Source organism: Pezoporus occidentalis, unplaced genomic scaffold (genome assembly GCF_034315485.1).
Source record: "Pezoporus occidentalis ecotype Australia unplaced genomic scaffold, CSIRO_AGI_Poc_V1 ctg235, whole genome shotgun sequence".
Lineage (NCBI taxonomy): Eukaryota > Metazoa > Chordata > Aves > Psittaciformes > Psittacidae > Pezoporus > Pezoporus occidentalis.
Genome location: NW_026914233.1, coordinates 307,598 through 332,712, shown reverse-complemented (window position 1 = coordinate 332,712; position 25,115 = coordinate 307,598). Strand labels below are relative to the sequence as shown.

Here is a 25,115-nt window from a genome sequence, read left to right as displayed (position 1 = left end):
CAAACTGGATTTGAGTCTCTGATTTTGCTTTGTAGAACAAAAGCTTGATTCAGCTCATTCTTTTTTACATCCTGTTGCTTTTACTCAAGAAGAGACAGTTTTCCATCTCAAAAATGATGCATATTTTTGGTTTATTAGTTCCTGGAAAGAATTTTAGACATTCTTATTTAGGGTTTCTGTACTTACCACTGCTCCACCACTTCTTGCCATTTATCACATAACTGTTTCCATCTCGTTCAATGCTGCACTGCATATTGGTGGCATCACTTGAAGCCACATCAGGTTCTGTGTTAAAGAAAACACCAAAACCAAAGCACGATTAAACACACAGGTAGTACTACCTCCACAAACATAAGGCTCTAGATATACCCTGTTGACAGTAACACTGTTTTGCTCCCAGTAGAAAAGCTGTTTTCGGAACCTCACCCTGCTGGTGGTTAAAAAGCCACCTTCCTACATCAAGAGCCAGGCCTTCCAGAGATGCTCAATGCTTTCAGAATTGAAACTAATGCTAAGCTACAGACGTAAAGTAAGTACATCATATGTTTTGCAAGTTATCTTCACGTTATGTTTTAAAACCTCTACCTATAACATACTGCAAAACTACACAAATCTAATCACAATAATCATACTTGTACCTAATTTATGTTGCCAGAGAACCCCAAAGCACATTAAAAAGAAAGGATAAGTTCTATTGTAAACCTGTTTGGTACAAAAAAAGAAAGAAGAAGTATTTTTCTGGGAAAAAAGATAAACTGAAAATATATGTAAAGCAAATACTAGTCATTGTAACCATGAAAAACCCTAACTACTGGGGAAGGGCAGCAAGCCTTCTTCACTTTGCCTCCTAGATGGTTTTATATTCAAACACATTCACAGATGCAGTGGGGATTGCTGTATTAATTCATTAACACATGCCAACTTGTAGTTCTATACTTTTTGCACATGCCATGTGAAATGTCTGCCCACTAACTTTCTTCTGGGGAAAAATTTACCTGTCATGCAGAAGCAAGAACTAATCCTCCCTTCTAGGAGAGGCTCCAGCCACTCTTTCTTTTGCTCTTCCGTCCCATACATGTGCAGGACCTCCATGTTCCCAGAGTCTATAAGAAATCAGCAGACATTTACTTTGGGAGACATACAACTCCTAAGGCATAAGATGCCCAACTTTTTAATGCTCTCAAGTGGTTTTGATACAGAACAGGACTGCTGACCTGGAGCATGACAATTGAAAACCTCAGGAGCAAAGAAGCATTTCCCAGTCTCCTCAGCTATTAGCGCGTAGTCAAGCTGGCTGAGACCACTGACATCTGGGAGAAAAAGGTTCCACAGACCTTCTGCTTTGGCCATTTCCTGTTGAAAGAATCAACAGAGAAAAACATCAACAATAAATTTAAAGCAAATAAAAAATTCTGGCTTGCTGCCTGTTTTGTTCCTTCCTGCCTAACACACTGTCCAAAATACCTCATGCCTATTTTCCACAGCTCTTTTCAATAGCTACAATCTTTGACTTACAATTCAGACATATCCCTCACAGAACCCACTTTTGCTTTGCTCCTCTCTCATTCGTATCTCTCACCTTCTTTTGACACTCCTTTCTTCCTTTCCTTTCACTGTTCTCACACTGTTTCTTTCCATATGGAGTAGCTTCTCTAGCAGGATATGCCAAACATTCTTACACTCTGTGTCAATGCCTGTTTCTTTTACTGCTAGAGTTCTCAAGTATATTTATTATCCCATACCTTCAGTTTCTCAAGCAGTGGTGGTTTCTTCCATTTTAGCTCAGTACTTCCATGCCCAGCATAGTATGCTATTATTTCCTTAGAGAAACAATTAAAAAGATATTGTTTAAATGAAGAACACATGTAACATACACAAGTAATAACATGATGTCTTTTCCAGACCTATACCCCAAGAAACCAGTAAAAATATTCAACAGGTTTTATTATATAGTTGCTTGCAATCTATTTATTTTGTAAGACTTTAAATGCATCATGGAGATGATCCCAATCAGCTCCTTATTTCATACAGGGAATCGATTTGGGGTGGTTTAAAGCATGTGATGATGACATTAGTGTCAGTGTTTTCTGGTGATACAACTGTTACCAATGGTATGCATAAGAGGCATGAACCCTAAAGTAAAACAACAAATAAAAGCCTGATGCACTAACACTTCAGGTTCAGGTTTTCCATCATAACATTCACATATGTAAGCCAATTAATCTTTTTTTAACTGAGAAAAAAGCCAAACACCAAAAACCCCACGAATAATACATTTTATTTTCTTGTCAAAACAATTCCTAACAGGTTATGTAAGCAGTCATTCTGAACTAAGTAAAACTGTCTATGCAGTTAACCCAAGTATTTTCACAAGCGTGTTTCAGTGAGGCATGAAGCTGGCCCCTGGCCCAGAACTACTTTTGGAGTGCATACAAGTAGTGCCCTCTTCTGAAAACCACACAGTAAGACAAGTTCCCAAGTAGAATTTCTAAGTCCTGATCCACAAGTTATCAGAAATAACTTTGGAGCACAACACTACTCACCTGCAAAACTTGCATGGCTATTTGTGGTTGGCTTGGTTTTAAAGTGAGTGCTTTAATTATAGCAAGGCTTCCTTGGAAAATCCAAAACTAACTACAAATAGGCCTTCAGGAAACTTTGCATATCAAGAGTTTCTGCTCCCACTCCCTCCTTGTGACAGGCAGATGCCTCCATACATCTTTCACGTTATCTGCGCTTCTGCCTGACTGCAAAAAAAACAAGGAAAAAACCCACCAAAAGCCAAAAATCCTAATTCTGCAACACAAGCAATCTGTGCTTCCATTAGGGTGGAAGCTGAACCAAACTTTCCAAGTAGAATATTTCTAATATCCCTAAGTTAAGAATTAAAATGCTTCACCTCATTTTTCCTTCCACTAATTAAGGACTTTTGTAGATATGTTATTATCCAATTTCAAACCTTCACTGATATCAGATATATACAGGAATGAGGCTAAATTGATACACTGTGGAATCCCATTTTTTGATAGAATTCACACCTTAAAAATAAGGCAAGAAACAGAAACATTCATCCTTGTATGGTTAAAACCAGCAGTTTCCACTTTTTAAGCATCTTTCTATTTAGTATGCAAGAGTTTTAGGGGTTTGTGAGTGGGAAATGTCTTCTGGCAAATACCTCCGAACAGTAACTCTTTTAAAAAAGGAATAGTTCATGAACTTTAAAAGGTTTTGAAAGTACCTCAGTTTTATTCACAACACAGACAACATTTGAATTCTGAAAAAAGGAAATGCTATACTCTCTAAAGATTTCTGCTAATATTTTGCAATGCCACAAACGTCACTGCATGAACATAAGGCTGTTTTGAAAGAAATAAATAGGACGTGACTTCTCTGCAGTTTGACATGTTCATAAACTCTAGTGGTAGCATTTTAATTTATAAACAGGTTTACTGAAAGCTTTTACCTTCTCAGCTGGGTATATGTGCTGCTGCATGAACTGCTTCACCTTCAGCAACATGTCTTGGCCTTTCCTGCTTTGACGGAACAGCTCTCCAGAGATGCTGTCATGTGTGCTGCTGAAAGATGACCTAAAGAGGGACATGAAATGCAATAACAAGTAAGACCAAATTTTCCCTCCTAATAATATAAGCTGCCTTATTCAGGCATTTAAAAAGTAATGATGTTGTAAAAGCTTTGCCTTGCCTTTGACCAGTAGCTTAGACCACCCTTACCTTTCTGAGAGCTCTAACCCTTTCTCTGCCAAAGGCTTCACAATCTTAGCAAATTCATGACTATTCTCTGCAGCAGCATTTCCCAGGAGATATCTAGCATATATGCCCTAAAACCAAAAGAAAGGCACATATGGTATAATTAGGCGCTTAAAATTGTCTCTTTAATAGACTGGTGATTTCCTCAACTATGAAAGTAACGCTTAAATGCACATACTCTTAAAAGGAAAAAAATAGCACCCAGACAGATTAACAGTGGTTTTGATCCATCTCTGATATAATGAACATGCTTGGTGCCAACTGACAACAGTATACACATATTTATTATCCACAACTAAATTAACTACCCACATACACACTCTTACTCTGTATTAATACCAGGCAGCTTATCCCATATTTGGTGTGCTGACCTCATGCTGCAAGTCATTAAAATATACTTATGCCCTATAATGGCTGAATATTAAACAGTTACTTCTGCAACAATGAATCAAGGAACCTTTTTTTCTCCTCTAATCACATCTCAAGATTGGTCTCCTGTGCTTATAGTAAGCAGTTCCTTATCCATCCATGGAAGACTCCTGGTCTTCTTGTTCCATTTCCTTCTAGTAGGGACACAACACTCCTGAGCTTGGAGCAGGTGATCCTTGAATACCAACCAGCAGTTCTGGGCCCCCCTGCCCTCTAGGGCTTTATCCCATGGAACCTTTACTGAGCACGTTCCTGAAGAGGCCAAAGTCTGCTCTCTTGAAGTCCAGGGCAGTGAGCTTGCTGCATGCCCTTCTCACTGCCCTGAGGATCTCAAAGCCAACCATCTCATGATCGCTGCAGCCAAGGCTAACATGGAGCATCACACTCCCAACCAGTCTCTCCCTGTTGGTGAGCACGGGGTCAAGCATGGCACCTCTCCTTTCGGCTTCTCTATTACTTGCAGGAGGAAGTTGTCTTCTACACAACTGAGGAACCTCCTGGGACTGCTTGTGCCAGGCCATACCGTCCCTCCAACAGATATCAGGGTGGTTGAAGTCCCCCATGAGGACAAGGGCCTGAGAGTGTGAGGCTGCTCCTATCTGTCTATAGAGCACTTCATCCACAGAGTCCTCCTGATTGGGCGGCTTGCAGCGGATCCCCACAGTAATGTCCCCCATCGCTGTTCTCCCTTCAACCCTGACCCACAAGGCCTCTGTTGACTGATCACCTGTCTCCAGGCAAAGTTCCATACTCTCCAGCCCCTCCCTAACATAAATAGCAACTTCCCCTCCCTGTACGCCAGGCCTTTCTTTCCTAAAGAGCCTGTAACCTTCCATTCCAACACTCCAATCATAGGGGCCATCCCACTATGTTTCTGTGATCCCAACAATATCGTATCATAGAATCATAGAATAGTTAGGGTTGCAAAGGACCTTAAGATCATTTAGTTCCAACCCCTGCCATGGACAGGGACACCTCACACTAAACCATGTCACCCAAGACTCCATCCAACTTGGCCTTGAACACTGCCAGGGATGGGGCATTCACCACTTCTCTGGGCAACCCCTGCCAGTGCCCCAGCACCCTCACAGGGAAGAACTTCTTCCTTATAATTAACCTGAACTTCCCCTGTTTAAGTTTGAACCCATCATCCCTTGTCCTGTCACTAGAGTCCCTAATGAAGAGTCCCTCTGCAGCATCCTTGTAGCCCTCTTCAGACACTGGAAGGCTGCTCTGAGGTCTCCACACAGCCTTCTCTTCTCCAGGCTGAACAGCCCCAACCTTCTCAGCCCTGTAGATGTGCACACATCTCTAATTCCTCTTGTTTATTCCCCATTCTATGGGCATTTGTATAGGGGCATCTGAGCCGAGCTCTACATAAAGTCAACTCATTGGCTGGAGCGGCTGAAGTAGCTCTGCATTGCTCCAAGCATTTATTACAAGTGCTGGCAACTGACTGGAAACATCAGCTGACCAGCCTGGCAAGTTTCCTACCAAAGCAGCTCTTCCCCTTGTCAGATCAGCTCCACCAGCCTCCAATAGGCCTCCCAGATCAAGTTCCATCTTCTAAATAACCAAACCTGTGACTATGGCACCACACTTTTAATCACTTATTAACCTGCCAGATCCACCTGGCCTTTTCAAGGTTTTTCCCTTTGACCTGGAGAATTGATGGAAAAAACCTGAGCCCCAGAGCCCCTAACCACCTTTCCCTGTATTTTGAACAAGTATTACCAACTACAAATACTCATAAGAAAACCATGTGACATTTCAGCAAATGTGAGTGTATTACCTGGGATATTGCTGCCATCTTAAAATATGACAAAGCAAGAAAAAAATTAAAGTCGGCTAAAGTAGTGCTGATACCCCGGCAGCGGCAGTAAATGGAAACCAGTTCTTCAAATGAGGCGGTTTCTACAAAAGAACAACAGAATATTTTAGAATATTCAACATTTTCTATTATTTTCCCACCTTATTCTTTAAATATCTGAACAAATTTCAGCTTTATTCCACTGACGTAGTAAACAACATGATTTAGCACTTCTCATGATCTAAGTGTGGTATAGAGAGCTAAGAGGACATAGGAGTTGTCAGAATTTCAGATGGGCAGAACACTTTTTACTGCCCCTTGCCTCCACTCCATCAGGAAATCAATGTCACCAAGGGGCAGGGGGGGTGTTACTCCTAAGCAATGATAAATTTACATTTTCAATTCAGGCTTCTTCCATTATCTCCAAGAAAGGTTCAAAATAAACTTTTGCAGAAGTAGCATCCTGTGGCTGAACCACAGGTTGTTAAAACAGGACCTTAAACCTCCCTACCAGCCTGTTTTCTCCTACGAAGAAAACAATGAAAAAGTTCTTTGCAAGTGCAAATTTACGTGCTTATTAATTAAATATCTTAATTATTATCATAAAGTTAACACATCAAAATAGAAATCAACCCTGGGATTCATTTCAACAAAAAGATTACAGTTTCATACCTACAGTGTCTTTGAAACCCAAGATAGTTCCTTGACCTAAGTCTTTAACAGACGCAGGCCAAAAGTAGAACAGAGTGGCATATGCTAAATCTGCTAGAGGATGACCAGCAGTTGAAAGTTCCCAGTCCAGCACTGCCAAAACACGAGCCTTAAGGAAAAGCAAAAACCCCAAGTGAACGCTAAAAGATAAATTCTCGCCATTCACAAATGCACAACACACTTATCCAACAGCTTTACTCGGTTATTGTGTGTTTAAAAACACACACTGTGGCTGTCTACGGCAAACACGGCTCCTTTTAGCACTAGGTAAGGATCTGCAGAAAAGTAATATTCATAGGGGCATAAAACAAGAACTTTTCCAATGAAATTCCGGTAAGAATTTTTCATTTTTGAGTAGTGTTCTTCCTGTCAGAAAGTTCTAAACTCTCCTGGTCAAAATACGATTGGATTAAAGTATCCTAAAGAACAGTAGTACTGACAATTGGGTTGGTTTTGGTTTTTTTTTTTGGTTTCCAATCCTGTTGCACAGATACTCATGGACAAAACACTAGTGTCTCATATTATGCATTGGGTAACACGTATGGTCATCCTGAATGACACCTCCAGCCTACTCATGATCCAGGGCTACTTAACCTATGGGCAAAAGACTTTTTCCGCATATACAGTTCCTACAGATTATTTCAAACTACCTATTTACAGTTTGGTTGATTCTTTCAACTGCATCAGGAACAGCACAGAGAGTTCCTGGGACTGCCAGATCCTCTCTGCTCAGGAAGTCTGTCAGCCCATTTAAGCCTAGAGTGTCTATTGACCGATCTAATGTTGTCTATCAACAATAGGAATCTGTGGGACCTGTTCCTTGCTGTGAAACAGGAATTGCAAAGTCTTGGTCACAAATCCCCAGCATTTGTTCTGGTCAGAACCCAGCAAGTAAGGAAAAACCCAGGAAAAAAAGATAATGACAATGCAATTGTGTTGATAGATAGGTAACACACATTTATTTAAGGAACTAGAAAAAAAAATCCCTTTCCCCTAAAGACGAATGAGGAACTTCAGGGTCTCTGTGATCTACACGTGCTCCATAACTAAGCAGCTTTGGCAGGTTTTTCTTTCCTTCTACTAGCATCATGTATCATCCATTCAGATCCTGTTCTAAAAGCCATTGTTGTTAACTGAAGCCATACCCCTGATTTCAATGGGCTTTGGATGCTTATGAAGTGAGCCTTCATATGCTCTTAAGTTGCACTGAATTCAACTGGATTTATACATATAAAATGTCTTGTTCCTGGACTCTGAAGTAGGGACTAGAGCTAATGAATAAATCAAGTAACTAGCTCCTGCAGTGAAAACCAGGACTGTAAAAGGTAGCTAAACACCATAGACAGAGTATGGAGAAGCGTTAAGTTTTCCACTGTTCCTTTCAAACATGTATCATGTGCCAAAACACCCACCTAAGTGTCCCATTACATGGTAGGAGTACAAACAAATGGAGGACCAGAACCTACTAAACATGTACAGATATATTTCAAATACCTCTGTTGGGTGGAAGATGATGTTATCTATTCTAAAGTCCCCATGAATCAGGCTTTCTTCATTATCATCCGGTGGCAAGTTGTTTGCTAACCACTCAGCCAGTTTGTTCATGGCAGGAATATCGGTATGAGCAGCTGCATCATACTGTCTTTTCCAAGTTGACACCTAAAGGGATACAAGCATTTCAACAGGTTCACAAGTTTTTCATGAGCTCTAATTTCTGAAGCATATGCTTCTGAGTTTTGCCTATTACCATGTTACCTCTGTTTTCTATTTCAATCCTATTTACAGAGCCCAAATCTAATATTATTCCAAAAGTGAGTAAATACAATTTCCTGAGTATAGCATTACAGAATTGATCTGAATGTAATACTAACTTTATACTATGCACAAATAATTGAACTAAGTGAAGGCATTTAACAGCTAAAATATGACGGTTACTTCACAAGTCATTAATAACAACAATTTAGCTTGCAAATTAAACAAATCTTCAAAGACCTGACAAAACAAGAGACTTCTTGAAGACCTGTACCTGTCTTCTGCAGTATCCTGGTCCTCTCCCATATCCTTGGAGACCCAATGACTGTAAATCAAAGGAGTGCAAGAGGGCCAAAGTTTCTATCATTGCAATATACAAAGCAGAACGCTCTGCTGGGCCCACCTCAGGCAGGGACACGTCTCGGAAGATGCGACCCTGGAAACATCAGAAATCAGGTACTTGGTGGAATGTACACATCTCACAAAGAGAAGTTAAAGTTCTACATTTCAGGAGCAAAACCAAATGCAGGGAACCAATACTCCCTATGCAATCAAAAATGCCTTCCTCACTTATTTTATTCCTTGCCCAGGACATATGAATGGATTCACAGTAATCTCAGATCATTAGTATGTCTATTGGAAGGCAACTAAAACAACAGGTGCATTCAGTAGTGAAAGTCTGAATTGGAGCACTCAATCCAGATATCCTCAAACTAAAGTACTGAGGGGTGGGGTGGGGGGAATGAAAGGTTTCTCAGTTGTCTCTAACAGCTAAATTCCAGAAAAAAACTATTAATGAAGACCCTAGGGGAAGGGGAAGCAGTTTAACATGTTTAGAACATGGGTGTGTTCTTCCATTTTCTCCTTTAACACTTCCAGTAACAGACTGGAAAAGAAAAAGCAGACTCTTCTTTAAGTTCCTCAGTTTCACTGGTTCACACAACGGCTTCAATGTGTTTCTATTTTCCCAGTGAACCACATGACAGAGAAGGATGCAGTGAAAAGGGAAGAGGCCCGAGTTCCAATCTTCCTCTCACAGTATATAAAAAACCAAAGCGATGATACAGCAGACTTCAAATCAGAATCACCAAAACCTAGCAGAAACAGAATCAACTCTGCCACAGAACCCCTAGAGTGATGGACCACAGACAGAGCTATGCCATGTTCCTTCTGAAACTCGGGCTTGAGCTGGAACCCTGCTTGGTTTTCAAGAAAAGGTGATTGTAAGCAGATTCCTGTCTTCAGTAGTAAAGAGGCACCAGGATGTCCCAAGGTTCAGTATAACTTTATACCTTGGTTGTTCTCACTCTGCCTTGTGGATGCTTTGCACAGAAGCAATATTGCCTCATTTCAAGACATCTTTCCAAGAGCTCTAAACGAGACCAAGAGGTTACATACTGAGCTAAAAACTTCAACAAAGTGGGAAATAAGTCCTGAAGAAGCTGAAATCAGTGTGAATTTCCAGTATCCAACATTTCTTAAAATACCAGAGGATTGCTTATGTTTATATCACAAAATGCAGTAAACGCTGGGCAAGGCTCTAACAGGAAGAGTTTTAGAGAATTTAAAAGCAGTTTGTAGTAGAGAGAAAAAAAAAAATCCCTTACATTAGAAGACCAACCTGCACATGCTGCATTACATAAAACTCTGTTCCAATGATAGAAACATCACTGCAATAAAACAGTGGTTCAGGCACTGGAAATCCAGCTGAAAATAAGGCTTTCTGCACACGATATTCTCTATCAACCTGAAGAAGACACAGAAATTTAGGTTCAATGAAAAGCTCCCAAACACAAATCTGTGAACAACAGTGTATCCTCCTCGATGACATGTATAGTATAGCACAGAGAACTGTAAATGATCCAGCAATTCACTGCATTTGTGGACACATTCAACCATGTGCCACACCACCATGTACCAGATTTAGCAATACAAAGTGTCTGGAGCTTGATGAAGTATGTTCCTTACCTTGTGAGCTCTAGGTAATAGGGGGCCATGGGGCTTCTTCCTGAGCACATAAGCCTTTTCACCCTTCTGAAGATAAAAGGTTGGATTTGACTGGCCTGAGCTACAAAGAGAAAGATTATAGTTACTTACAAATTCAAGTACTTACCATTTTGCAAACTTTCAACAGAAACGATGCAAAATGCACTGTGACTTGGCCTGAACAAAATGGCAGACAGAGGAAAGGGCTCTTCTCAAGAGTTGTATGCTGGCTTGGTTTGTCTGGTTTTTGTTTTTTTTTTCCCCCAGTATAGTCTTACAAGGATGCAAGTGATAGCCTACAAATTCAGAAGCCAGAGGTTCTATTCCTGCCTATAAGGAAGATGTCTTCTTGCACTACAGAGAGGTCACAGATACAAAATTTGGTCTCCTGTGAAATGGAGATGGCATTTACCTCTCCTCCCTAAAGAGACATCATTAATGTTTCAGGGTATGCAGTAGATACTAACTGTAAAGCTTTCTGATTTGGGGGAAATCAAACAAAGCAGAATTCACACTAGCCCAGAACTGTATTTGTCCTCTGGCAAGCTGTATTTTGAATAACATAAGTACAGAGAAAGCTCTCCAAATAACTGATGATTCTAGTACCAAACCCCACTGTATGCTGTCCTGATTATCACATACCTATGCTACGCTTAAAGGACTGCCTATAGTAACTGTAAAATTTTAAAGAATGAATGTTACAGTGACAAGGAATCATAGAAACTACACATTTCAATCACATACATGTGTAAAAGACAAGGACAACCTAGTCAAACCCTTCACAAGGCTTAGTCCATCATATCCCAATCAAGCTTATTGATCCTCACCTGCCTTCCTCTCCTCCTTCCAGATCATTTTTAACACGCATTCTGACCTAGTCCCATAAAAGATTAGACAACTAGCAGAAAACCCAAATCAAGTGAACTTTTGCCCTCATGCTCCCCACAATACTTCCATTCTCTCTGAAGCAGTCAGGGCATAGTCTGTAATAGAGTTTAAGGAGTATACTGCAGAGACAAACACTGCCTGGAACAAAAGAGGTTTAAATCAGTTGAAGCTTCAAACTGTAACAAGACAAAGAAAGTAGTAGAAGCATAGTGACAGTATTTTAGCAGATTTAAGTAACAGCTACTCCTGAGGCCCCTTCTACAGTTTCCTCAATTGAAGGATTAAAGTAGCTGAGGATACAACCAATGATCTATATTTGCATCAGAAGACAATGAAAACTTGTTTACTGGTTCTTAGTGAAAGCTGCAGGTGAAGCAGCTGAAGTCATGTTTACAAAGGAATTAATACTTTTGGAATAATGTAACATCTAATTGCTCCCGATCTGAAGTCACACCATTGATCTGTTGAGCGAAAATGAGCTAGGTGTTCCCTGCAACAGCAGCTCTAGAGCCTGGGGGTAGCACCTTGCCGGTGCAATGCTTTGCCCTGCAGGCATTACTGGGCATCTCAGAATATCGTTAGGTTCTTTTTGTGGATTTGTTTACCTGGCCATAACTGAAGGCTTTTAAAATTGATTTCTTAAGCCATGTATGCGCTTCTGAACATTATTATTTGCTGTTCAATTAATCACATAAAGTGAGATTTATGAGTAGGCAATAAAACAACCGCGTGTATACTTGCAGCAGAGTGCACCATAAAGGGCCACATACATGCTCTTCTGAGGACAGTGGCAAGTCCACCCAACACATCATAGAATCATCAGAATCTCAGACTGGTTTGGGTTGGAAGGGACCTTAAAGCTCCTCCAGTTCCAACCCCCTGCCATGGGCAGGGACACCTCACACCAGACCAGGTTGCTCCAAGCTCCTGCGTCCAACCTGGCCTTGAACACTGCCAGGGATGGGGCAGCCACAGCTTCTCTGGGCACCCTGTGCCAGCGCCTCAGCACCCTCACAGGGAAAAACTTCTGCCTAAGAGCTCATCTCAGTCTCCCCGCTGGCAGGTTAAAACCATTCCCCTTGTCCTACCCCGACATTCCCGTCTCCTGCCTGCAGACTGTCACCCGCTGAGCCATAGGTCCCCTTTGCCTCCACTGTGAACTTCCACTTCTCCCGCTGCCCAGGGGAAGCCCTGTTACCTCGATGGCCGCTGCCTGCTCTCCCCAGGGCAAAGGGCCTGAACGCTGCCCACCTTTCCTGCCGGGCAGCGGGCAACGCCTCAGCCTCTCAGGGCGCCCCGCAGCATAACGCTTCGGGCCTACGCTCTGCTCCCCGCCGAATGGCGCCCCACGGGAGAGGGCCCGTGTCAGCAGCCAGGGAGCAGCCCACCGATTACCTGTACTGCCTGACAGTGAGCGCCTCCGCGGGCTGCCGAGGGAAGCCGGGCAGGTGGCTGCACAGGTACCGCTCCAAGCCCCGCTGGTCGAAGCGGTGCTCCTGGCGCACCTCACCCGTCCCCGGTTCCGCCGCCATCCTCGCCCTGCGCCGCCGCCGTACCTTCTGTGCCTGCCCTCCGCGCCGCTGCGCCCCGCCCGGCCTGGCCCGGCATCGCCCCGGCAACGGGAGGCGGCTCGGTCCGTCAGGAAAGCGGGCGCCGGCGCCGGGCCAGCGAGGGGCCCATAGAGTCATGGAAACAACCGGGTTGGAAAAGAGCTTCAAGCTCACCCAGTCCAACCGCTCCCAGCACTGCCCAGGCCACCACTAACCCATGGCACTGAGGCCTCGTCTCCACGCTGTGTGAACACTTGCAGGGACGGTGACTGCAGCCCTGCCCTGGGCAGCCTGGTCCAATGCCTGAGCACCCTCTGGGGAAGGAATTGTTCCTCAGCTCCATCTAAACCTGCCCTGGTGCAGCTTGAGGCCATTTCCTCTTGTCCTGTCCCTTGTTCCTTGGGAGCAGAGACCGACCCCACCTCACTACAACCTCCTCTCAGGCAGTTGTAGGCAGCGATCAGGTCCCCCCTGAGCCTTCTCTTCTCCACACTGAACCCCCCAGGTCCCTCAGCCCTTCCCCATCACACTTGTGCTCCAGGCCCTGCACCAGCTCCATTGCCCTTCTCTGGCCCCCCTCCAGCACCTCAATGTCTCTCTTGCAGTGAGGGGCCCAGAACTGAACACAGGATTCGAGGTGCAGCCTCACCAGCGCCCAGCACAGGGGCACAATCCCTGCCCTGGCCCTGCTGCCACACTGGTGCTGGTACAGGCCAGGATGCTGGTGGCTTCCTGGCTGGCTGGGCACCAGCTGCTCATGTTCAGCTCCATCAATCAGCACCCCCGGGGCCTTTTCCATGAGCAGCTTTCCAACCGCTCCTCCCCAGCCCTGGAGCAGTGCAGGGGCTGTTGTGGCACAAGTGCAGGACCGGCTCTCGGATACGGACGGCTTCTTCTCGGAAGAACGCGGCCCCCCGGAGGTCGCTCCTGCCGCGGCTGGCAGCTGCCCTCCGCCATGGCCGCAGCCGCCCGCTGCCCTCTGTGAGGCGCCAAGAGCCCCTCTCGAGGCGGGAACGCTCCTGAGGCGCCGGCGCTGTCGGGGGACGGCGCTCGCTGCCGCTCCCGGAAGCTCCGTCAGCCGGCCGGGCAGACGTGTCGCTGCCATGGCGGAGCCGGGCCGGCTGGAGCGGCTGGAGCGGCGGGTGCGGGAGCTGGAGGACGAGCTGGCCCGGGAGAGGGGCGGGCGGGCGGAGCCGCGGGCCCGCATCGAGACCATGAGCCCGGAGGTGACGGACACCAACCCCTACAGGTGCGGCCGGGGGCGGCGGGCTGCGCCGGCGGGGTCGGGCTATGGGAGGGCGCCCGGACTGAGCCGTGGGGAGGCGGGAGGGGTGCGGGGTCTGAGGCCGTGGGGCTGGGGAAGGGGAAGAGGCGTGTGGAGGTGGGCCCGTGCGGGCGGGGGTCTGAGGGTCATGCACTTGGGCCACAACCACCTCACACTGACCAGGTTGCTCCAAGCCCCTGTGTCCGGCCTGGCCTCGAGCACTGCTAGGGATGGGGCAGCCACAGCTTCTCTGGGCACCCTGTGCCAGCGCCTCAGCACCCTCACAGGGAAGAACTTCTGCCTTAGATCTAACCTGAACTTCCCCTGTTTCAGTTTGAACCCATCACCCCTTGTCCTATCACTACAGTCCCTGATGAAGAGTCCCTCTCCAGCATCCTTGTAGCCGCCTTCAGACACTGGAAGCTGCTCTGAGGTCTCCACGCAGCTTCTCTTCTCCAGGCTGAACAGCCCCAATGTTCTCAGCCTGTCTCCATACAGGAGGTGCTCCAGCCCCTCATCATCCTTGTGGCCTCCTCTGGACTTGCTCCAACAGCTCCATGTCCTTATGTTTGGGACAACCCTTGCCCATGGCAAGGGGTTGGAAGGCGGTGATCTTAAAGGCCTTTTCCAAACCAAATCATTCTATGGCTGGTCAGACAGTTCTGTGAAGGCAGATGCCCTGTGGTGAGAGAAGCTCTCAGATTTAACAGGGGGAGCGAGAGAAGACTGGGTTTTTCAGCTAAGTTGCTACTAAACATGACAGGTGTTGGTATTGCATGAGGTCTTATTCCTCTAACTTAACTATTTTAGAGTTTGGATTTGAGAAGTCTTGAGCATCTGCAACCTCTTCTAATGCTCAGCGCTCTGGAATTCTGATGCATTATTTTTTTCAGGATGAATTGCTTTAATACATGTTGATTCTTGTACTTCCTTCGATGCTTTCAATGAAAAAATGCAATAGCAGGACAAAGGATTACTTCAAAATTCTTCCAGTTATCCTCATAACCTCTGGCTTTTAGTTTATTTTCCTTTAATGTGATGCTGGAGTTAATCTAATTAAATTGATCAGAAAGAAGAAGAGTCGTCACTGGGCTGCTGCTGTGTGGTTCATTACAGGAAAATGTGTAGAGTTTCAATGTGAAAATCAGGGATTCATTTACAAAGATAGCTATGGAGTTCAGTGATGCTACTCATACCAGCTGAGTAAGTAGAGGAGTTTCTGCAGGCTGAGTATTCTGTTGAAGGAGTAATAGGAAAGCATCTACTATCTCATTTAGGCTATATCTAGCTGTCAATCACAACTACAGTGAAAACAGCAGGCTTGAGTTTAGTGCTTGGTGGGGTTGTCTTTAAGCAAAAGGATTTTAAGTACTTGAAAAGCAAAATTGCTTATAGTACTGTAGAGAGCATTGTCTATATAATGTTACTGTTTTTTCTTCGTAGTCGCTTGATGGCGTTAAAAAGAATGGGAATTGTCAAAGACTATGAGGTAGGATTCTGTCTGCATTGAAACAGCCTTGCATTTCCCCCCTGTGAGGACCACTTCTGATGAACTGGTGTGCTTTTGGTTTCTTTCTGCAGAAAATCCGTACCTTTACGGTAGCAGTCGTAGGTGTAGGTGGAGTTGGGAGTGTGACTGCTGAAATGCTGACACGGTGTGGCATTGGTAAGGTAATGAGAGCTTTCTTCCTCTGCTTCTTTACAGTAGATGGACCAGTGGTCTTCATAAAGAACTAGATTTGATTTCACTCAGTTGATTTCAGGCAATAAAAGAGTAGTAAAGAAAGCATTCAAGAGCAGCACTTGTGTAAACATCACATTTACTTAGGGCTTAATCCTCAATCATGCGAATCATTTTTGTTTGGATGCTTGTCTTCCTGCTCTGATATTCCAGTGTGAGTGCTCTGTCCCTGGCAGTGTTCAAGGCCAGGTTGGATGTGGCTTTGAGCAACCTTGTCTAATGGAAGATGTCCCTACCCATGGCAGGGGGTTGGAACTGGATGATCTTAAGGTCCTTTTCAACCCAGACCATTTTGTGATTCTATATCAGCCCATCTATCTAAACTTTGTAATGGATTATTGCAGAAGGAAAACAAAATAAAGGAGGGGGTAACTGACATAGATGCTAAAGTTTTATGAGAGCAAGTTGATAGACCTGAAGTTTAAATATGGTAGATGTAGAACTGGTATTTTTGTCACATATATTAGTTTGTCATGTGGCACTTGGAGCTAAAAAGTTAGCAGCAATTGAAAGGAATTTGATGTGTTTATCAAGAACCTGCAGAGTTAAAAAACAGGCTTTTTCCTTAAAGAAGGAATCTGGGAAATGGCTTAGATGTTTGTATTTCCAGGCAAATCCTGACCATATACTCTTGGAACTTCAAGAAGTTTCTTAAATACAGAGGTGATGCAATTTCTGATTGCAAAGTTTATTCCCCCTTCCTGTGAAGGAGCATTTCCTGAAGACCAGCATCTTGGGCACAGAAAAGGACATTGGACAGTTGATTCAGAGTTTATAATACTCCACATGTCTGTGTATGATGTAGGTATTTTAAGTGAATTATTTTGAAGAACTACTTGCCCGGACAAGCAAAAGAAACTATGTGTTCCTAGTTAATGCCATAACAGCAAGTAGGAATGTGGTAACAGAGATGACAGTGTTCATGTAGATAATCTGTTGAATATTCCTAGTTTAGATCAAATGGACAGATTGGTTTTTAAGAGTGGTTTTCATGACTTGGTCAGTTCCTGTTGAATAGTACTTAGAATTCAGTTTTTCACATACAATCTTAGGAGCTTTTATATGGGAACTGAATGGAACTGTGGAAGTGGGGGTTGTTTGGTTTGGGATGGTTTTGTTGTTGGTTTTAGAGTGAGTTTTGTTGTATAAAATGCCTTGCCATGATGCTCTGGTTGCACAGTCTTTGTGTTATCATAAGTGAATCTCCAATCTTTATTGTAGCTGCTTCTGTTTGATTATGACAAAGTGGAACTGGCAAACATGAACAGACTCTTCTTCCAACCTCATCAAGCTGGATTAAGTAAAGTGCAAGCAGCAGAGCATACTTTGAGGTATGACTTAGAGAAGTGGGTATCAAAATGTATTTACCCAGGATACTGCTCCAGAAGACTGATGTTTCACTCTTAATCACTTGCAAAGTAGCCTGATCTCATTTGGAAATGTGAGTATAAAATAGTTGTGAGAATGGTTGGTACTTTATGGACAATTTTTATACTGACCAAAACCTTAATGTTTTTAAGTATGGCTAATTCTGCTCAGAAGTTTGGTATAAACTATGCCACTTCAGTGTTGTGGGGCTTTCCTAATCTGTGAATTATTGATAAATACAAATATATTCTAAATGTCAGACTGGAAGCTTAACACTGTAGGAACACTTGTGAAGTTAGGGGGTAGAATGCAAGTTATCATATTTACTGATATTGGCTCATATTATTTCCTCCATAAGGAATATTAATCCTGATGTTCAGTTTGAAGTACATAACTACAACATCACAACACTGGACAACTTTGAGCACTTCATGGATAGAATAAGGTAAAATCTCTTAACAAAAGCATCTTGGTAACTTCTGCTGATTTGTGGTTCTTTCTGTACAGCCTGACTTTTATTGGGTGGGGGGGTTTGATTTAATGGCTTCCAATTGAAAACCAGTGGGAAATATATATATATATATGTGGAGACATTCCTACCTAGACCTTTTCTTTGGAGTTGGCCTTATTTCATAGAATCACAGAATGGTTTGGGTTGGAAAGGACCGTAAGATCATCCAGTTCCAACCCCCTGCCATGGGCAGGGACACCTCACACTAGACCATGTCACCCAAGGCTCTGTCCAGTGTGGCCTTGTGTGTACTTATTTGCACAGGTTTTGTTAGATACACACTTCCCAGGTGCTCCAAAGCACCATGTGGATTGCCACACTGACATTTTGTTCTGCCAGCAGTTTCACACAAACTTCTGGTGCTTATTTCAGTAACGGGGCACTAGAGGAGGGGAAGCCTGTGGATCTTGTTCTGAGCTGCGTGGACAACTTTGAAGCTCGTATGGCAATTAACACGGTAAGGCCATCGAGGGCATGAGCTTGTGGAAGTCTGTTTTCTCCTATAAATAATGTTAGGAAGTATGGGGACTAGAGAAAAGACAGGGACTTATCAAAATGTTCTAAGAAATTTCCTCCTTGGTTTAAGGAAGCAGAATCTGAGGTTTTACCCCATTCTCATAAAACACATGCATGAATATAACTGTAGACCTTTAAGTTTCTAGCAGCTAATGGTTAGCAAAAGTTATGTGTTGTAAGCCCTCTCCATCTTTCCAAATTACTCTGTTTATATAAAGGTATGATCAAAGCCTGGGATGTTAAAGCTTTCAAGCTCTTTAGACTGTGTATAGCTCATTGTATACTTCATGTGACTTGTTGTATACTTGTATATAAAATTCCTTGAGGCTGTGTACCTAGTCAGATTGTGTTTATAGTAGCAGGCAACATAGGGTATATGCCAAGTGCATGTTTTCTGTTATCCTTTGGCTAACATGATCCATAAATTACGTGCACTGAAGGTCCACAGATACGCCGTATAATAGTAGTTTGTGCAATGAGATTCTGCAGTGTGCTGGTGACTGGATCACTAATGCCTGTAGTTGTTCAAAAATGTCAGGTCCTTAGGAAAGCACAAAGGATATACATGGCCATACAAAGGACATGTCCATCCTGAGGACAACTTTAAGTTGTCCTTTGACTCAGCTGAGTAATTTCTGTTCTACATTTTTTCCTGATTATAGCCTTTTTGTCTTAAGGCAGGAAGATCCATGTTTTTAACCCCTCTCAATTTACACTGTGTGTGGTTTTGTTTTGGTGTTTCTGTGTTTTTAAGGCCTGCAATGAACTTGGACAAATCTGGATGGAATCTGGAGTGAGTGAAAACGCAGTGTCAGGACATATCCAGCTGATCATACCTGGGGAATCCGCGTGTTTTGCGGTATGCATTGCTCTGCTGAATTGCTTGTTTGGCTCTTAAGCAGGGCTGGGAATGTGAAGATGAGCTGGCTAGGGAATGTGATCCTGGCACAGCTGAAGGGGTAGCTTAAAATCTTGTGTCATCTGGGGTGGGGGTAGTACTTCTCTTAAAACTTTATTTCTGTGCCCTCAGTGTGCTCCTCCACTCGTAGTTGCTGCAAATATTGATGAGAAAACACTCAAACGGGAAGGAGTTTGTGCAGCCAGTCTCCCTACAACTATGGGCGTTGTGGCAGGAATTCTTGTACAAAATGTTCTCAAGTAAGTGACCGAGTTGTTGCTATTCCGTGTTCAGCACAATGAGAGAAAGAAACCTGAGGGGAGATGTCATGATGATGGGTCTGTTTTTTTGAGCAAGCTGGTCCAGTGTGAGGTGTCTCACAAGAGCAGAGCAGAGGGGCAGGATCACCTCCCTCAACCTGCTGCTCACGCTGCTTTTGATGCAGCCCAGCACACAGGGGGATTCTGGGCTCAAGCGCACACTGAAGCTGCTCATGTTCAGTTTCTTATCAGCCAACACCCCCAAGTCCTTCTCCTCAGGCTGCTCTGAATCTCTTCTCTGCCCAACCTGTAGCTGTGCCTGGGATTGCTGCGACCCAGGTGTAGGACCTTGCACTTGGCTGGGTTGAGAGGTTGGCACTGCCCACCTCTCAAGTGTGTCAAGGTTTGTATGTTTATTTCCATTGTAGCTCTGACCCTCCAGTAAAGATGATTAAGCTGGTTCTGATTAGCTGCTGAAAACTCTCTCATTGTAATACAGGACAACTGAGCATTTCAAGCAGTGGATTAAGGCAGAGGAGAAAACTTCTCATATGCTACTCTAAACCTATTTTCTGTGAGACTGTAGCTGACCTGTTCTCACACTTACACCACAAAAGCCTCTATAAGAGTTCTATGTTGATGCAGTTATCCCACTGTTAGGTGACTACAGCTTGTTTCAGGACAATTACAGTAGCTCCTTACAACTGCATTAGTATGAAAGTATATTCTAAAAGTTCTTTGAGGAAAAAGGATCCCTTGAGCGAACGAATCTGTACATAAGGACCTGCTTTCTCTGTGTTTCTAGGTACCTGTTAAACTTTGGTACTGTGAGTTACTATCTCGGTTACAACGCGATGCAGGATTTCTTTCCAACTATGTCTATGAAGCCAAACCCACAATGTAGTGACCAAAATTGCAGAAAACAGCAAGAAAATTATAAGGTAAAAAAGATTTGCTGGTTTTGGTTTGGTTTTGCTCCTCTCTTAAAGTCTTAAGAACAAAACAAGCTACAGATCTGTAGCAGAAGAAAACTTACATTGCTACTCCAGTTTTCAGCAGTGTTGTCTTCAGATGGTTGGATGTGTTCCTAAAAACACAGTACTTGGCATTATCTCAAAGCAAAGGGGAGCAGAATTGACATTCAGTTAAATAGTATTTTCTTCTACAGTGATTACTCAACCTTTCTGGCAGTCATGGGTTTGAGTGTTAATGGGTTTGGGTTTTTCCCTTGCAGGTATTCTGCCTTTTTATGCCCTACGAAGTTCTGAATAGTGACTGCATACCTTAAATATTCAAAGGAGTGTCAACATTAGATAAGCTCTTTCTTGCTGTTGTGGGACTATTACATACATTATAGTGTTTATCTTTTTGTGGTTTTCCTTCAGAAAAAAGCAGCTGCACAACCAAAAGAAGAAGTAGTTGAACAGCAAGAGGAAATAGTACATGAAGACAATGACTGGGGTACGTATTCAGAGGGAGACTCAACGACGTTCCCAGTATGGAGATTCAGTTAAAGGCTTTGGTTTGGGTAACACACTGCAGGGTACATGGACTCCTTATGTTCCCAGCTTTTGTGACTTACACTGTGTAGCTCCTGCTGGCTTTTCACAGGGTTTGACAGTAATGTTACCACAACTCAGTGATGTATTTTTAGTGTAATGTGCAGGTTTTAGCCTCAAAATGCAACAGCTGTTGGAATAAGAAACTTTCTCAGGAGATGGTCTGAAGATATAAAAGGTGTGAGAAGATTTACTCACTGTGTAACTAAATACGTAACTCAAGAGCTTTTGTCATTCCCTACCCACTGTGCTGAACCATCCCCTGGATCTTTATGTTCCTCTCAGGGCTTTAAGTTAGAAGGAATTGCCTTAAGGAATGGTGTGTTTTATATAGCCGTTTCAAGATAAGATATGTATCTTCTGTTTATTACATGATATAGAAAATAATCTTAGCTCACCATTGGGAGAAGTGCCCTCACAGTAAGATTTAAATGGTAAGGAGAAGGAAGTCCTATAGGAGAGGTGCCATTCTTGTCCATAGATTTTAATACATTGTCAAGGGAAAATATTTTGTATTGATCATGGAATGGAGAAGCTGGAATCAAAGATCTTCCTGCTTTTAATTTTCTTTCTCTTTTGGGAGAGTCTCTGCTGTTTTCCTCTCATTTTGGTTACTTAGTGCGTAAAGAACTTGTTCTTCTAACTTGTAATGGAGTTCTCAATTCGTTTTAATGCAAAGGCATTGAATTAGTATCAGAAACTTCAGAAGAGGAGCTGAAGGCTGCATCTGGCCCGGTTCCTGAGCTTCCCGAGGGCATTACTGTAGCATACACTATCCCGAACAAGGTAATGTATTTATTCTGCATGGAGTTTTGGAATGTGTTGTAGATTACATTCCTAATAAGCAGCGAGTTTGGTTACCCTTTAAACCTACACTAAAAATCCATCTGGAACAGTCACAGTGTAGCTGTACCTCAGTTCATCCCAGTAGTGCCTTCTGCAGTCCAGGTTTGTGCTTCTATAGAAGATGCTTAAGGATGGATGTCAGTGTGACTGTAGTTACAAGGTGACAGGAATGAATGTGTTTGGAAAGGAAAACCTGAATTTCTCAGTTAATATTTTGGTGACTAATTGATTTTTACCATATTTATCTTGTAAAAGCTGTGTGTAATCAAAGAGCAATTTGTATACCTGGGGAACATAGAATCTGTGTCATTGCAGCCAGAACACTCTAACTCCCTGTCAGAACAGTTCACAATGTAAGCTGATAATGATTTAGGCCTAATGTTGCAATTCAGAAATCAAGCTTATTTGTGGGGGGCTTTTTGTTTGCTACTTGTGACACCAACTTTTTCTTCCCGTTTCTCATAGGAAGAGAATTTGATAACTGAGGAAACGGTAGCAGAATCTGAAGAAAGCCTAGAAGAACTCATGGCCAAAATGAGAAACATGTAGCAATATTAACTACAACTCTGGGGAGTTTGGGTTGACAGTGGATTATAAGAAGACCACACTTTTTTTTCCTCCTTTTTTTACCTCCACTGAAACTTACCTTTGTGTTTCTGATGAAATGGAACTGTTACAGGAGACGCGGTTATGTTGTACATAGGGATTGTGCTACTGTAAACTCTAATTTCTCAGCACTCCTAGTGTGCAGCTAGCTGTTCAGTAGGAAATAAAAAGAGATGGACAAACTAAGGCAGAAGTTCTTCCCTGTGAGGGTGCTGAGGCACTGGCACAGGGTGCCCAGAGAAGCTGTGGCTGCCCCATCCCTGGCAGTGTTCAAGGCCAGGCTGGACACAGGGGCTTGGAGCAACCTGCTCTAGTGGAAGGTGTCCCTGCCCATGGCAGAGGGCTGGAACTGGATGATCTTAAGGTCCCTTCCAACATAAACCATTCCATGCTTCTATGAAACTCACAAAAGCAGGCACAGCACAATATATGCACCATCATGTGATGAGAACAGAACACAATATAAGACAAGTGAAAGATGAGATCTGCTGGAGAGCACCTGGTAGGCCAAGGGCAGATAGTACCTCACTCAGATTGCTGCTCCTGATTTTCCAGGCACTTGTACTTGGCTGTTGCTCACTGGTCTCTGTATTCTTGGCATGGATTGTGCTGTGACTGTTGATCTGAGTAGATCATTTCAGCCTTTTCATCTACTTTAAATACTGCTGGAATGGAATTTTTTTTAACTACCCTGGGTTTATCAATGTTTTACTACTGCTTGTTCTTAAATAGCTGCCTGTATGTTTTGTATGGGATAATGCTTTGAGTATGTTGCAACAAGGCAAAGTCTCTAGTTAGTAGTAATTATACTAGCAAACTGGGTATTAACAGTGCCACTACATCAGCTGGCAGATGTTTTTTGTGACACAATCTGAAGAATTACCAGCACCACTGGAGAGAACAGGAGATGTTGTCTATCTCTTTGAAAATCTCAGTATTTTTGTTGCTTATTTAAATTTCAGCTGGAATTCTGATCCATCCCCATTATATGGGTTATATTAAGGAATATACTTCATCTGTGTTTGCATAGGAAAGCTTCTAAAATTAGATGCTGTAAACTCCATTTAGTGTTGCAAGTATCTTCAGTGGAGTAGCTGAGCTATTGCATTTGTCCTGTAAATAACATTAGTACAGTCATAGTACCTTTAACCTGTCACCTGTTAAACTGACCTGTAAATGTACATCCTGCAGTGACAGTGCCCTGCACAACTGGAAGTATCCACTGCAACTATGTGAGCTACTGGGGGCATCTGATCCAGAATTTGATCATTATTGAGATTTAGAAGAACATCCATTGCATTATAATACAAATATTTCCACCTTGGGCTCTTCAGAAACTACCTTTCCACAGCGTGATGCAGCCAGCACAGAACCAGGTAGTAATTAATGGTAGTAGTATCCAACCAACATGTAAAGAGAGAGCAATGCTGGGCATGTGCTTCTGGTACTCAGTTTAAAACGGTTTGATTTCTAAGCAATGCTTATAAACTTCACGATCTTTATATACATAAAAATCACTCATGCAGGTGGTGAGGGAGGTTTTGGCTGTGGTGCATTATCTTATAGAATGGAAGTGGGGTTTTGGATTGATTCCAGTTCTGGAGCAAGCGGATTTTCAAAATGAACTGTAAATAGGGATGGGAAATAGGATGATGAGATCATTAACAAGGTACATGCTCGAATCTGTGTCACTAAGTCCAACTAGTTTGGTGTAAATCGCATGTTAAGTGTTACTTGCATTCCTTTGTGACTTTACCTTTCTGTTGGGAGCACTGAAGTAAGGCCTGGCTCTGGAGATCCTGAGGCCAACAGTTGACTCACTTCTGCAAGAGCTCAGTTATTCTTGTCTCTTCAGTATTTGCTCGCACGACTGCTACACACGACTGACACCTTTACAAGATGCAAGCATTTACCATTCTACTTCCTGGAGAGTTTTATGAGCAAAGTAATACACTTCATATGCTCACTTACAGAGCGTGCAGGGTGGTTCTCCTGCTACTTTCAGCTTGTGTATACAAGAACTTGAACTAATCAGAAAATGCATTAAGATGATTGTATGTGCCAGTGGTTAAAATGACTTAAAAATAAACAGCATCAAAGAAAAAAGCAGTTTCAAGGATTTTAAGTTAAAAAGACATTTACAAGTATAATGTCCTCTGACTATAAAACATGAAAGAAGATTTATGACTTCTTTTATGATGAACTAACAAAGCATCTTGCAATGGTTTAGCCCAGCTTTGTTTATTTGGCAATCTGATAAAAGAAGCATTCTGTTTTTACAGTGTATCATGACTGTTACTGACATGTTCATACTGACTATGATGAAATCTCCATTGAAACTGGTCACGCTCTTTGTTGTTTTCTACATAGAGGTATCATTTGGCATACACCAGATAACACAAGTTACTTTTTTGATGTCCATGAGGCACAACTGCAGATACATGGACAACTGTCTTAAGAGCACTATGACTACAGCTGCATCAGCTCATGGCCAACATGCAGCCTGCAAGACCCTCCACCATTACTCATGGTCCTGTTTTACTTCCTGTAGAAGGTTTCCTTTGGGTTGACAGCTGAAGCCTGTTGTTTCCTCACTATCTTTGCTGGTGGAGCATGGATGGTTGGGATCTGCTACTTTTTAGGGATCTGCTAC

At 43.1% G+C, this 25,115-nt stretch overlaps 3 protein-coding genes across 6 annotated transcripts in view; 1 reads left to right on the top strand and 2 right to left on the bottom strand.

Annotated features, from left to right (window-relative positions):
- The window catches only part of ACAD11 (acyl-CoA dehydrogenase family member 11), a 31,582-nt gene extending 18,667 nt beyond the window's left edge, over positions 1–12,915 (bottom strand). The window contains exons 1-13 of the mRNA XM_062621859.1: positions 12,739–12,915; positions 10,438–10,537; positions 10,091–10,216; positions 8,744–8,905; positions 8,212–8,376; positions 6,679–6,826; positions 5,989–6,110; positions 3,732–3,838; positions 3,464–3,587; positions 1,743–1,820; positions 1,215–1,353; positions 996–1,103; positions 187–285 (exon numbers count right to left, since the gene is read on the bottom strand). Coding sequence (XP_062477843.1) covers positions 187–285; positions 996–1,103; positions 1,215–1,353; positions 1,743–1,820; positions 3,464–3,587; positions 3,732–3,838; positions 5,989–6,110; positions 6,679–6,826; positions 8,212–8,376; positions 8,744–8,905; positions 10,091–10,216; positions 10,438–10,537; positions 12,739–12,875 — 1,615 coding nt within the window. The 5' untranslated portion in view covers positions 12,876–12,915. The remainder of the gene's footprint in view (positions 1–186; positions 286–995; positions 1,104–1,214; positions 1,354–1,742; positions 1,821–3,463; positions 3,588–3,731; positions 3,839–5,988; positions 6,111–6,678; positions 6,827–8,211; positions 8,377–8,743; positions 8,906–10,090; positions 10,217–10,437; positions 10,538–12,738) is intronic.
- Positions 12,916–13,931: 1,016 nt separating this feature from the next.
- On the top strand, positions 13,932–23,960 carry UBA5 (ubiquitin like modifier activating enzyme 5). 3 transcript variants are annotated; one of them, XM_062621864.1, is made up of 12 exons: positions 13,932–14,142; positions 15,601–15,646; positions 15,739–15,828; positions 17,120–17,229; positions 17,625–17,711; positions 18,150–18,234; positions 19,048–19,152; positions 19,324–19,451; positions 20,257–20,392; positions 20,837–20,912; positions 21,690–21,796; positions 22,322–23,960. In XM_062621864.1, exons 1-12 carry the CDS (start codon positions 13,997–13,999, stop codon positions 22,403–22,405), a joined length of 1,200 nt encoding a protein of 399 aa, XP_062477848.1. In that variant the 5' UTR covers positions 13,932–13,996; the 3' UTR covers positions 22,406–23,960. The 3 variants fall into 3 exon arrangements, with proteins under 3 accessions (XP_062477848.1, XP_062477849.1, XP_062477850.1); XM_062621865.1 differs by lacking the exon at positions 15,601–15,646 and having other exon boundaries at positions 14,015–14,142; XM_062621866.1 differs by lacking the exon at positions 13,932–14,142 and having other exon boundaries at positions 15,739–15,823.
- Positions 23,961–24,581: 621 nt separating this feature from the next.
- Positions 24,582–25,115, bottom strand: part of NPHP3 (nephrocystin 3) — a 29,124-nt gene continuing 28,590 nt past the window's right edge. For both annotated transcript variants that reach the window (XM_062621846.1, XM_062621848.1), the window contains one exon: positions 24,582–25,108. The gene's annotated coding sequence lies outside the window, so the exon portion shown is untranslated. The remainder of the gene's footprint in view (positions 25,109–25,115) is intronic.

Bases quoted from the DNA above. Each gene is read 5' to 3' on its own strand.
- UBA5 (XM_062621864.1), top strand. From the start codon at position 13,997: ATGGCGGAGCCGGGCCGGCTGGAGCGGCTGGAGCGGCGGGTGCGGGAG. The intron at 14,143-15,600 runs GTGCGGCCGGGG...TTTTCTTCGTAG, and splicing joins ACGGACACCAACCCCTACAG to TCGCTTGATGGCGTTAAAAA. The intron at 17,712-18,149 runs GTAAAATCTCTT...TGCTTATTTCAG, and splicing joins CACTTCATGGATAGAATAAG to TAACGGGGCACTAGAGGAGG.